The 14,622-nt window shown below is 36.3% G+C and overlaps 1 protein-coding gene across 6 annotated transcripts in view; it reads left to right on the top strand.

Moving 5' to 3' along the window:
• The window catches only part of LOC135107294 (serine/threonine-protein kinase D1-like), a 177,272-nt gene extending 164,735 nt beyond the window's left edge, over window positions 1-12,537 (top strand). For all 6 annotated transcript variants that reach the window (XM_064016973.1, XM_064016970.1, XM_064016971.1 and 3 more), the window contains 3 exons: window positions 2,185-2,368; window positions 4,401-4,583; window positions 6,418-12,537. In XM_064016973.1, the coding sequence (XP_063873043.1) occupies window positions 2,185-2,368; window positions 4,401-4,583; window positions 6,418-6,656 (606 nt within the window). In that variant the 3' untranslated portion in view covers window positions 6,657-12,537. The remainder of the gene's footprint in view (window positions 1-2,184; window positions 2,369-4,400; window positions 4,584-6,417) is intronic.
• The last annotated feature ends 2,085 nt before the right edge of the window (window positions 12,538-14,622 follow it).

Below are 14,622 nucleotides of genomic sequence, written 5' to 3'. Positions count from 1 at the left end.
TCCAGGTAAATATTAGGTTTAGTACTGAAGGCTGCTCTTCTCTTTTATCTTGTAGCTTCATATACCCACTGCTCTAAAGTATTCATCATTGCTAATTGCATTAGCTCTTCACTCCACAAATTTGCACCCTCCCCTAGTTCCACCTCCTCCCAATTTACATTCTTGCTATTAAAGTCACCCATAAGCAACACTTTATTTGTTTTCTGATCATATTTTCTAAGCATTTCCATACCTCTTCTTACATCATCTTAAGCTCATTTGTCTTACATGCATTTACCATGGGTGGTATACATGTGACAATAATCTTTCTCCCTTTCTTTTTGCCGTCTTTAACTACAGTGCCCAAAACTTTTGCCATCCCATTACCTTATTCCACTTCTTCAGCAAAGATATCCTTCTTCACTATTATTAACATTCCTCCCTACCTTTATCTTTTCAGTCTCTCCTGCAAATGTTGTATCCTTCCTCTTCAAATCTAATTTGTATTTCCCCTCTTAATTTGGTCTCTGTTAAACATACAATATCCAGCTTGTTATCTCTTAGAATATCACTTAGTTCCAATATACTTGACACAACCCCATCTATATTTGTGTACATAACTTTTAGTATACATACATGTATTACATTCCTTCTCAATCTTACTATACTCCTTCTCTATTGTTGCTCCTCTTCCCTGGCATTTTCAACTACAATTTTTTTTATCTTTAAATCCACAATTTTTCATACAAATTCTTTTGCTTGATCCTGTGTCCTTTCTTCGGTTTTTGCTTAAACTTCTTCCCTTATCTCACTCAATTTACTCCTCATCCTCATTTAAATCTCTTCTTATCCATATATTTCTCATGTCTTCTGTCCTTGACATTTTCTATGTCCCTGCTATTACAGTTTCTGTTACCATTTGAGTACTAAATCTAATTTTTAGAGATGTCACTTCATTTTCAGCATACTTGCCAAGCCTCTGAACTGCCTTTATTTGCTCCATTACTTCCTTCCCCCCTCACTCATTGCCACTGCTACTATCTCCTTTGCTCTCTTAAGTTCTTCTCTTTCTCTTATAGTCTTAATGGGTAATTTATTTTCTTTATCACCAAATATCACAACACACATCTTATGTACTGTATCCTTACTATTTGCTCTCTCCTTTATTATCCTAACCACTTTTTTTTCAATCTGCTTATCATGTTCCTCCTTTTGTTGTCTCTATTTTCTTCATATCAATCTTCAGTTTTCTCTCTCGTGTGTGTGTGTGTGTGTGTGTGTGTGTGTGTGTGTGTGTGTGTGTATTTACTGAGCTGTATTTACCTAGTTGTATTGTACAGGGCACAAGCCAAAGCTCATATTGTCCTGTCTCTATTACCTTATTTATCCAGTTTCTCTTTAAACATACATTGTTTGCTGCTGCCACCTCTTCCTTCAAATCATTCCAGATTTCAATAGTTCTATATGGGAAACTGCATTTCTTAATGTGTGTGTGTGTGTGTGTTTTTCTTTACATCTAGAGTGATGTGGCATTACAGTGCCATTACATCCACCACAGTAGTGAGACATTTAATTTTTTTTTTTTTTTTTTTGCAAAGTGGTGGCATCATTGCCAGCTTTTCTCTTCCCCTCTCTCAAATACAAGCCAGCGTGACTACTGTTGTGGCTAACAAGTGGTTTATCCATACAAAGAGCTTGTATGTTGAAGTATGTGAAGTGTACACAGAAGTGCTTATACAATACATAGCACATGTATATTTATATTTGTTCTCTGTGATGCCAATGGTAGGAATACATGACCCAAATGTGGCAAAAGTGTGAAACTCAAGGAAATAATGCATGAAAGTTAGAATAGTAAGGATTTGGTACTCAGCATAAATTCAAGGATTGTGGAATTTGAATACTGTGAAACTCGGAAGGGTACTGCAGTAAGTAGTTGTAGCATACATCAGCCATTCATTTATGGTAATGAGACATGGGTCTACAGTTCTCCTCAAGTAGGGAACCTGCACTTCTTCCTTCCTTTGTGTGTGTGTGTGTGTGTGTGTGTGTGTGTGTGTGTGTGTGTGTGTGTGTGTGTGTGCGCGCACATCCACACATGTATATAATTTGTGCATACAGTTACAAAAGACCAGAAAGACTGTATATGACATCATTAGGATAGTAAATATGTAGGATAATAAAAATGTGTTTTATCTGTCACAGATTCTGACCGCTTTAAAGCACCTGCACAGCAAGAACATTGTGCACTGTGACCTCAAACCTGAAAATGTGTTGCTCTCCACTGCAAGTGATTTTCCCCAAGTAAAGCTGTGTGACTTTGGGTTTGCAAGGATTATTGGAGAGAAGTCCTTCAGGAGGTCTGTGGTTGGCACCCCAGCATACCTGGGTAAGTAAGCTTCAGGAAGAAAGTAAACATTACAACATCAAATAAAGATGAAAAGAAAAGCCTGCCAGAAGATATCTAAATAATTTATAGATTAACCTTAGAAAGAATCTCACTGTTCTTCACACAATAAGCTTTAGAAGAAATTGACTGAGCTATAGTTTTTTAGAAAGATATGCTGACTTCAGGAAAAAATTTCAGTCTTAGTATTCTGAAAAAATTAATAAGTACAAGATAATATGGGATGTTTTAATTTTCTTCTGCTTTGTGGGCAGAATTGATTACTTGAGTTTTAGATATACATCGTATTATGAGCTGCACAAATAGGGAAGAGACATAGAGATAGAAGAAAGACAAAAAAGATGAGAGGAAAAGAGAGAGAGAGAGAGAGAGAGAGAGAGAGAGAGAGAGAGAGAGAGAGAGAGAGAGAGAGAGAGAGAGAGAGAGAAGATGCTTGAGGTGCAATAATTAACTGCCTGTCTCCCATGTGTTTACTTTAAACATCTGAACATATAGTTACTCCTCTTCCATAATTAGATTTCCTGTTGTTCTCCCATGTTAAGTCACACATGTTATCTAGATGAAGAGTTTATCTTGCTTATAGAGTAATCAGAATCCACCCAGCCTTCGTAAGTTGCTCACAATGATTTAAAAAAATAATAGTCTCTGTAGCTTGCCTCTCATAGTATGTGGGGAGCAAGACAGGCTGCTGTGAGTCGTCCCCCTGTCCCTCCCCCTGTACCTCCACTTCTTGCAGCAGAGTGGGACTGTCACCTCTCCTCTGCTCCCACGCCAGTCGGGTAGGAGCAAGCGAGCTGAGTGGACCTCATAAGATGAAGGAGAGAATACTGGCATGGAAAAGGGCTATATTTTTACAAGTTAGAGGGCGTTAATTAGTTAGTATTATATATGAGTTAGTGGCAGCTTCGCCCCTGTTGATTTAAGCAGGTAATGCACCATTCAGAAGGGGTTTGACTGGGTGCGTGGTGCCAGTACCTTATGGTAATGAGTACCTTTGCTCGTTTCTGTTTGTTTTCTTGTGTTCAGTTTATCATTGCTTGTGGTGTAAATGCTACTGGGTTTGAGAGTTCTGTTGAGAGCTTTAGACCCAGATGATAGTTTCTCTGCAGGACAGTAAAATCTACTCCCCCCGGGCCTTGGTGAGTTGGGGTGGTATTGGCCCATATTTTGGGAGGCTGTAAAGGTTGCTGGTCAGCAGAAGGAGGTAATAGTTTGTGAGCATGGGTGGGTTTGGCTTTGAGAGGTTGGTAGCTCATAGAATATTACAATCTTCATAGTTGTTTGTCATGTGTCATAGCTGTCTCCTAGAACGTAGTTATACAATTCTTTCCCAGCAAGTGAGCAGTGTTCAGCAGTTGTAGTGCTCCCTTACCTGTAGGGGATAAAACAGGTTGGCAACCTCCTTTGTTTAATTCACCACAGGATGTACAAGTGGATGTGGGCCTCCACTAGACTGCACAGGAGGCAGTTTAGGGAGGCTGACCCAAGGTAGTGGCAGCTGTGAGGGAGGACTGAACCTAGTGTTGTAATGATACATATAATGGTTAAAGGAAGCCAGAAGGCCATTGTTGGGCCACACACTAGACTATATAGGTGGTAGTTTAGGGAAGCTAGCCAAGTTAAAGACAGTTGTGAGAGGGGTAGAATCTGGTGTTGTAACAATAGATACAGCTCATTTTAATTCTCACCTGAGCTTGATATCTCATTCATCCTCTTTTTTCTGACAATTCTCCTTGAAGTGGCATATATCATGTGTGTTTTCTATTATGTTTGCTATTTTCTTTGTGTATGCATGAGAGAGAGAGAGAGAGAGAGAGAGAGAGAGAGAGAGAGAGAGAGAGAGAGAGAGAGAGAGAGAGAGAGAGAGAGAGAGAGACTGCAAAGTATGTTTCTGCAGAGTTAGATTCTCTTTATGTAAATCCTTTAAAGTAATGAATATGTTTATAGATTTATAATTTCATAGATAAAAACAGGGTGAGAATGAATTTGTAAGGAGAATAATGTTGACCGGCAGCTCCTGAAGTGCTGCGCAACAAGGGGTACAACCGCTCACTGGACATGTGGTCAGTTGGCGTCATCACCTATGTCTCACTGTCTGGAACATTCCCCTTCAATGAGGATGAAGACATCAATGATCAGATTCAGAATGCTGCTTTCATGTACCCTCCAAACCCATGGAAGGAAATTACCCAAGACGGTTAGTTTTTCTTATTTTCTGTAAAACTTCTCTCCTCCAGTATACTATCAGATGTAGTGTTATAATGTACCTGTTTAGTGATCCTTGAACTCTTTCTTTGACCCTGTGCATTACTGATATCAGATCCATGTCCATTATATACAGCTGTGCAACTGAAGTGGTCATAGTTTTCAGACTCCTTTTATATTATGGAATGTGGAGAGAACATGAGAAAAATTAGCTGCTTTAAATTTTGTATATTAATGAATTTACAAAAAACAGAAAATTTTATAATTGTATTTGTTTGGGCAGTATTGTGAAAGGCATGCTCCATGTTTACATGGATTAACTTGTCACCTTATAGAAGGTCACAAAGTTGTCTTTTTGGTCCCTTGCTTCCAAAAAATCTTTTCTTTGAACCTTGAGAATATTCATGTTTCTCTGGATTTACCTACTAATAGTCTGCCTTCTGCCACGAAGGTATGGTTTCTGTTGATGAATGGCAGCTGGCTATGGACCCAGATCAGCTATGAATAAGTCCCCTTGAGGATATTATGTCTCCATAATATTTCCAGTTGACATAAATACCTACTTTGTTTAGGCACCTCTGAGGTCTGGTGTGGGCAATGGAAAGATCCACTCACTCGCTCATAATGAGCTTGAATGGAGGAAGCAGTGGTTTAACGAGGTAGTGAAAACTGTTAATTTTGGTTCTGACCAGGCAATGAGCACAAATTGTTTCATAATTTAACATACCTAAGGTGTAAATCCTTGTGAAATGTAGTTGCTTTTGCCATTATTTTCCTTATAAGATTCACAGCCATCATTCTGTAAGATTGTTGGCTGTTACCACCTGGAACCTTATCACTGCTATCCACTTGAAATGAGTTCTTAAGAACAAGCATCAGATATTGATAAGTAGATGGATAGTCTTCTGCCTTGAAATATGTAATGTGATTCAGGTAATCTTATTTATTTTATTTTATTTTTTCTCTCTCCACAAGGCCAAATTCATATAATGTAAATATTCTCATTACTTCATCAATATTCTCAGTCTCAAGTTAGTCTTAAAGGGAAAAGGCCAAATACAGTGAGGATGAATTTTGTAGCATATCACACATAAATATATCAATACAAACACTTATAATTTTACATAGTGATTTTTCATCATATATTATTTTAATTGTTTTAGTTTAACAAAACCACAACACTTCCACAGTGATGGGCCCATCATTCTCCCAGTGGTGTACCACAGCCACTGACAATTTTTGACAGTTGCTTGATGATTCAGTTGTGTAAACTACTACTGTATATTGTTTTGGTCTCAGGAAGGGTTATGATTGCTATAAGTTATTTTGTTAGCATTCATCTTTTAGTGCAGCTGTCTCCTCTATAGCATTCTCACATTTATTTTGCAATTTTCTCCATGTACACTGAATAATGAAGATGATATATGTTTGTATGATTTAAACAAGCTACTCTTTTCAAGGATTTTGTATACTTTACTGTCTCAAATAATCAACTCTGAACTATTTATATACACTGTTGCATAGTCTTTAGGTGAACCTTGTCATGTAATTTTTCATGATCCATGGGTGTATGGGGTTCTACATTTGAATCCTTGAAATGACTGTCTGATAAGAAAGCAATATATATATATATATATATATATATATATATATATATATATATATATATATATATATATATATATATATATATATATATATATATATATATATATATATATATATTGTGTTTTAGTTACAAAGCACAAATTTCATGTATTTTGCTGTAGTTTATTTTCAAAATACACCTAGGAAAACTCAATTTGAGAACTCATCATTACTTTCAGCCATTGATCTGATTACCAACTTGTTACAAGTGAAGCAAAGGAAACGTCTTACTGTGGACAAGTCTTTGGCTCATATTTGGCTTCAGGACTACCAGTGTTGGTGTGACCTCAGGGAGCTGGAGAAGAAAGTTGGTGTACGTTACATAACTCACGAATCTGATGATGCGCGCTGGGCAGCTTACCGTAAACATGGCTCCTCTCCTCTACGCTCACCCACTGAAGAGGATGATGACACTTAACCTGCATAATATTGCTGTTTGGCACCTCAATACCTTTTATCAAATAATTCAAATAAGCATATTCTTAAGATAATGCTTAATTCCAGTGACTGATTGCTGTGGGAGATTGTAATGAAGTGGCAGGAAGTGGGTTGTTCTAGATTTAAGTAACTACTAATAATTACCAATGTATTGTACAAGAGAGCATGGATCATTAGAAGATATTGTTCAAGGGAAAGTGATCCTTGTATTATTTTATTAGCACCCAAAGCTGCAGATTCCTCTTGTCAGTTTTCTGTAACACAGGAAACCTTAGGGAGTCAGAAGGATCACTTTAGCGCAAGAGCCTGGAAGAGATTAAACTTTGAGGTGCACAGATTACAGAAACTGCACTGTACATACCTAGGGATAGCTGGTACAGATTAGGATTTGGTGTTTCTTCAATTCTGTGCTCTCTTGGTCTTGTTATTTTAGACCTAAATTAAATCGAGAAGTATTAAGTAGCTATATTAACTTCTTCAGGATGTAGGTGTCTTTTAAGGCAGACATTTATATTGTAATTCTTCTTTGAGCTGCATTAGCATTTTGTTTCTTTATTCACTCACCACACTGTGAACTCCTATGATATATTTGTTAATACTTGTACTATCTCAAAAGGTTGTGTTTGTGCACCTAGTTCCTTTCCCCCCCTTGCTTGGAATTCTGGTTTTATTTTTCACCACCATAAATAATGATACTTAAAATTTATAGCTTATTATAACTGGTGATTTAGTCATAAACAGAGATGATAAAAGTATGAAATTAATTAACTGAGCACAGTGACAGGACTGTGGGCAGCAAGGGCTGTGCAAGAAAATCTTTACAGATACTCCCCTCAAGGAAATTTTCCCAGAATGAGACATCAGAGATGCTGACATACAGCCAAATAGGGTTGACTTGTAATAGCCAGATTCCCTAACTGAGTTTGTTGTGTATCACCAACACTGAAGTTCCTAGTTGACTTTTCATTGTAACTAGGGAAACTGCAGAATGTTACTTGTTTTCTAAATGCTCAAGAAAGATGGATTTTCTGTGAGAAAGCAATATTTGCCTCCAGAGCACTAGAAATCTAAACTAATAATCTGAAAAAGCTTGAATGTGTCAAAAAGATTAATGTTATATTTTCCTTAAGAAAATTTGATTTACAATAGGGAACTATGAGTATTACTGACTTGTGATCCTCTGTTTTGATTTAAGTACTGCTGGTGCAGTATGTAGGGTTTGGGAATGACACTAAGTGTTGTAATTTATGATTCATTTAGAACCATCACTAGTTAAAAGTCTTGAATAACTCTCTCTCTCTCTCTCTCTCTCTCTCTCTCTCTCTCTCTCTCTCTCTCTCTCTCTCTCTCTCTCTCTCTCTCTCTCTCTCTCTCTCTCTCTCTCTCTCTCTCTCTCTCTCTCTCTCTCTCTCTCTCTCTCTCTCTCTCTCTCTCTCTCTCTCTCTCTCTCTCTCTCTCTCTCTCTCAGGACACACACACACACACACACACACACACACACACACACACACACACACACACACACACACACACACACACACACACACACACACACACACACACACACACATGTCTCAAACATGTTCAGTTTTGTATAAGGAAAAATACAACAGGATTCCAGTATAGCAAAATAGGTAAATTAGAACTGCCAATTTTGAAAGAATTAATGTAATTTTTAATACAATATGCATATGTTTTCAAGTTTGGTATCTATAACCTGGAGATCCTTTTCTCAGGTGGACACTAATTGGTATCTGTGGTTTACTGTTGCTGCTTCACATTGCTCAAGAGTCCAGTATATCAGTGGCAGTGCTGCTGCAGTACTTTGTCATCCACTGTACCATGTTACTTGAACTTATTCTGTCCTGTGTATGATTAGATCTCTATTACTCTGTGCCTCCACAATATCATCTCTTGATCCTTTGTATGGTTTTTCTCTAAAAACTCTCAACTTCTGGCCTAGGAATCCTTTTAATCTGCTTTTGTCCTTATTCTCTGCATATAACCTGACAGTAGGATGCTTTGGTCTATCACCTGGCAAGCTGCACAGGTCTCCAAACATCTCTCTGACTTGGTAATTTCTCAGTCTATTAATCCATCACTTTCTTGTAATTATTTACCTAAGCATAATTTCCAATACATCAACTCTGTTCCTTGTAACTTTTCTTACTAATTTATTGGTTAATTTAAATAAATTTACAATGCTATTTGTTTTTCATAAAATTAGCAAGAGAATGGTTTAAGTTTAGCAGTTATCATTGGCCTGTAACTTAGTGCCTTATATGGAGGTATAGCAACAAGAGCTGGTGTAAGAGCAGACTTGAAACCAGTACATTACACTCCCATCCTACTATGTAACTCAAAACACCATGCTAATTTAAAACTGAATTGTTCATCTAATTTCTCCTCCACCAGCTGTATTTTGTATACTCATTAAGCATTGAATGCTGTTTTAACCTGCTGTGTCTGTGCTGTCTTGCCAACTAGGAAGGATGATTCTTATTCAGCAATTATGCTCTAAAACATTTTCTTTGTATAAAAGAGAAATATTATATTGTGAAACTTTTAATACACCCAATGATCATATTATGTATATGTTATTTTTTATTTATTTTTGCTCTTAGTGTATTATATAAGTTACAATATGAACATTATTATCAAAGCAATATTATTAAAACACTAGAAATGTCATTTCCTCACCCAAAATAATTTTCAAATTGGTGATCACAAAGCAGCATCAACTAGTGTGCAAATTGTGGACAGAAGCATAGTTAATGTAGGTCTAGATTGTACTAGTAATTATTTTGTATGTATTTTTAATGGTGATGAACCAAAATAGTATTTGTTTCAACAGTATTCTGTAACACTCCATGAACTATGAGGGTTTTGTCTATTTCAGAAGAAGGAAAATGTCAATCACAATCTCAGATGAAAAAATATTATTGAAAATCTGACATGGGACATGAGAAGCAATTATAGCATACATTAATACTGCTGACAGAGGCAAGTATAGCAGTAGTGAAATTGATTACTACCAATTGAAACCTCCTTTGTTTGTGTACTTATTATTCTTTTACAGTTATTGGGGTGATTTGTATCTTACAGTGAAAATACTCTTTTTTGAGATGAATTATTAAAAGATATAAAGGTTGTGCCACTTCATGAACCACTGGTTCACTCGCACATGTTCAAAGCAATTTTTTATAGTGTATGCAACATAAAAATCTTGTTTGATCGTATAAGAATATTGCAGGAAAGATGAACAGCAACTGATGGAAGTGAAAACTTCTCATCTGCAGTTATACATTTTCCACCTTTGTATACTAAATAAGCCAGTTAGGCAAAACATTTATTGAAAAATAGGATGTAAGAATTAATGTAGAGTTGAGTGAAAGATTATATATGTTGGTGTCTAGTATGTTGATGCTGTGAATATTTTGCTTAATAAATAATGTAGGTCATTATTACATATTACAGTTCTTATTGGTATCTTTTAAATCTTTTATCTATGATAAGTTCAGTATTTCCTAATGATGTATTTTCCACTTAAGGAATAAGGAATTGTCCTTTGCTTAGTCATGATATCTTGTGAGTGAAAATGCAAGAAGCTTAAAATTTGTGATATATATTTGTAGGTGTATAGCAATAAATTTTTTGATGTTTGATAATGAAGTAATATGAAAAGACCAGCATTCAAGTTTATTAACATAAAAAAGAAAAAAGAAGAAACCAATGCTCCATTCTATTCTTATGGTTTATTACAGGTACCTGATGCAGATCAGTCTGTGCTCTAGATATTTCTACTTTCTGTCCTTGCAGAGGATAAAAAAGGACAATTTTTTTTTAGGGATTCAAAGTAATTGTTTGTAAAACCTTGAAGTACATTCTTGTTAAAATTGTCAGTGCAGTATGTTCTAAACATTTTTTTTTCTTTTTTTTACTGCATGAGGGCTGTTGACAGACTGACAGCTTTCAACTGAAGTGAAGTTCATTTGTTGTAAAAATCAAATTAACTTGAACACCAGTCTCCAACCTCCTTTAATGTGACTGAGAGTAAGCATAATCTTTTGGTCGTAAGGACTCGCTTCTCACCACCAGCACGTTGTATTCCCCAGATGCAGCTTTTTAATGCCAATAAGAATTTTTTTGAATGGTGTGATGTGTTTACTGTGAACATTTATTTTTCATCTCAGTTTTTCCTCCATTATAATCATGTCTGATGTTTGCTCCTTTTGGGGAGCCTTCTGAAAGGGATTTTTAAGAATAAACAAAAAAAACAAGAAAATTCTGTAGTTTATATTATTGGTAAACTGTCCAATCAATCCCCACCAGTCCCTCACCCTTCCCTCATTTTATTAACAGGCTGTCACATGAATTCAGGAATGAGTTATCCTTATTTATTCAACCATAAATATTATCAATCAGTTATGGGTTATTTTTTGCTGTGTCATGGCACCTTACCAAAATGGGGGATAAGGTTAAGTGCTCAAGTTAATTTGATTTTGCTATTGTATATCATGTTAGTGACATTATTAAGTGTAGATGACTGAACAACTAGGTATTGGTTGTTAAATGAAACTCAAAATCTGTGGCTCAACTCAGGACAGTGTTGTTGAGGATAGTGGATCAGCACCAGCCCCAAGAGTTTTCAGATTCCAGTTGTCTTGTGCATTACCATGATTGTACCTATGGTTAAAGAATTATGCATGTCTCCTTGATATTCATATAATTTCTTGATGCATAACCCTACTCATCAGTTCACATAAAATTGGTTGAATAGGCATGAAGTGTATGGCAATACTTCGCCAGTGATAATCTACAAAATAGAGCAACATTGGCCAACCTTAATGTCCATTTGGTTGTTGTTTTATTATTACTGTTTCCACAAATTATATTTTATCTCTTATCTGTAATAATTATCATCTCTGGGCTTCCGATGACTGATGTTGGTGTGTAGCAGGTAGTATTAGTGACAGAGGTCATCCAAAGGTTACTTCCACAACAGTTAGTGAGGTTTGGTTATGAAAGCCATCACAAGCTGTGAATTTTATATGGGAATGTATATTTGCTTTTTCTTTTGACTGAAAAGTTCCCCACACATCCAGGTGGGGATGCAAGTGTGCAGCCAGGCAGGTGCCCTGGCAAACCAACAAAGTTATTATTCATGTGGTATATTTACCACCTTATTATTATTATTATTATTATTATTATTATTATTATTATTATTATTATTATTTTTATTATTATTATTATTATTTTTGTTGTTAATGATTATTTTTTAGGTTCACATACACTGTCCTTGCAGCTACATCCACATGACCTTAAATTAATTGTAAGTGGTACTGCAAAATACCTAAAATGTAATTTTCACTCTATAGTTTAAGTTTCATAACCCAATACATTGAAAGTGGATTTTGTATCTTCTAAATCATTGCACAGTTTTATTGTAGCAATTAACTGCCATTTTATGAAATCTCAATTTTGAATTATAAGACAAATAGTAGGACTGATAGTAGCTAACCATCATGATGTACATGAGTGTGCTGGGTGGGGTGCTAGTGTGCAGAGTATGATGTACACACTTTCTGCCATCTGCAACCACCCACACTGCAAGCTTGTACATTCCACAAATACTACATATACATTTGCACATGTCACACTCTTTGTAATTACTTATTTTGCCAAGCACACTGTGATGAAGTTCATCAGCACTGTTTTGGCAGCACAGTCTCTGCTTGGATTTAAGTTAGTAAGTCATGCATTTCTGTAACTCGACTTCTGAGTTAAGCTTTTTTCTTGCTTACCTGTTGTAGACATTCCTTGATGCCTTCATAAGAGTTGGTTCATGTACTTAGAGTGTATTTTCTTTACACGCCAGATTTCAAGCTTTGGAAAACTTCCATATTGAATTGGGTTGCTTAATAAAGTGGTTTTATATGAAAACTGTTTAATTAACATTCATCTAGGTATCATGAAGGACATTTGAGATTGCAAGATGTTGTACAAAAGGCATATCAATTACTTAATAAATACTGATGTTTTAGAACACTGGGGAATTGATCTAAACGGTTACTCAAGATAGCTGTTTGGGGGTCGAACACCTAATGGGACATTTCTGGTACAAGACTCCTTACCACTACATGTCTGACAATTATTGTGACCTGCATGGAATTTGATTGACTTTGATCATCCTGCCATTGCATGAATTCCTTAATTTTTTATATGATTTTGGTGCCTACAAGTGCAGTATATGTATGTCTCAATTTTGTTTTCCTTGGGACTTGATTTTTTTGTAATCTAAGTGATGACCAGTTCACCTGTTTTGATTTCCCCCTTCATATCAAAAAGGAAAAAAGAGTTAATCTGGATATCAGGTCCGTGTTACATACAAGCATGAAACTCACATGTCAGGTAGAAGGGTTGGTGACCTTGCCGTAAACATGGAAAAATTAGGGGGACGTGTCTAGTATGGCTGTAACAGCACTTGAAAGTGTGGCAAAATTTGATATTTTCTAAGTCCAGCGAGCTCTGCACCAGTCAAGACTAAACAGTGAAATTATTTTCTTTTGTTTATAACTGGAATTTGTAGGTAGCAGCATATTAGGATTTCATGGTATCTATAGAACTGATCACTCCAATCACATGCTGCCACTCATGAGGCCATTCCTGTGGCCATCAATTATGACTTTTGACAGTAGGTTCAGTTACACTTTTCATTTGTTTTGGGAACACGTCAGGCATTCTGATAGAGACTCACTGTCATTTGTTAATATGGCTAACCAGTGGAGGGAGGTGAAGCAAACAGTGCCAGTGTTTGGCAGGAAAAAAGTCCCTATGTGGGGTATTTAGCAATAGCAATGTTCAAGATGTGATCTACAGACATAAAGAAGAGGTTCCATGTGTTTATTAAGAAAGCTGCCAAACTGCACCCACCTCCATCACCCTTAGAATTTTTACACCATACCACTAAGGCATAATGGTATAATTTTTGAGGTCCCTCATTAGGTTAGGTTATGCTAGGTTAGGTTAACTTCCTAGTGGAGGGGTCAGTCCCTCTGGCAAGGATAGGTTAGGTTAGGGAAATCCGAAATATTAAGCGAAATTTCCTTAGAGTTTTGAACGCTCATATTTAACTTATTTTCATCATCACCAAAAACCCCCGATTCACCACAGACCCCTATGCTTATTTTCAAAAGTTAGGGGGGGTGGGGGGAATGATGGGGGGGCGGACTTCTTATCAAGAAGTACAGGAAAAAAGTTATTCATGAGCTTTGAAAAATGCAAATAACCATCAAGTACTGATTATCATCACAATGAAAAGCAACTTTCGCTACACATGAGATTTTAAAGTGCCGTAAATAACCATTAGGTACTAAATAAAAATAACAATTAATTAATAGCAGACAAAAATATAGTTATGTAGCTCCACCTGTCTTCTTAAACACCGCAAGTCTTCATGCTGCTTCACCACTCTCTTAAACCACGTCCTCACCAGGAAACATTGTTCAGAGACAATATTTGCAAACATTTGAGAAACATTTGGGAAGCATTTGGTAAACAGTTTGGAAACACTCCTCATCATCCATCCATCCATTCATTCATGCATCCATCAATCCATCCATCTTTCTGCTCATCCATCCATCCATCCACTATCTACTCATCCATCCATCCATTTATCCACTCATCCATTGATTTATTGATCTATCCATTTATTTACTTATCCATCCATCCATCCATCTATTCACTCATCCATCCAGCTATTCGCTCAACCATCCACCCATTCATCCACGTATCCATCCATCCAGCTATCCACGTATCTATCCATCTACTCACTCATCCATCCACCCATGTATCCGTCCATATAATCGATCTATCTGTCCATCCATTCATCCATCCATCCACACCAAATTATATAGACAATGAAAAATAAATGAAAAAAATAAAAT

Source organism: Scylla paramamosain, chromosome 15 (assembly GCF_035594125.1).
Source record: "Scylla paramamosain isolate STU-SP2022 chromosome 15, ASM3559412v1, whole genome shotgun sequence".
Lineage (NCBI taxonomy): Eukaryota > Metazoa > Arthropoda > Malacostraca > Decapoda > Portunidae > Scylla > Scylla paramamosain.
Note: the sequence above shows the minus strand (reverse complement) of the source record. Positions and strands in the feature narration are given on the sequence as shown.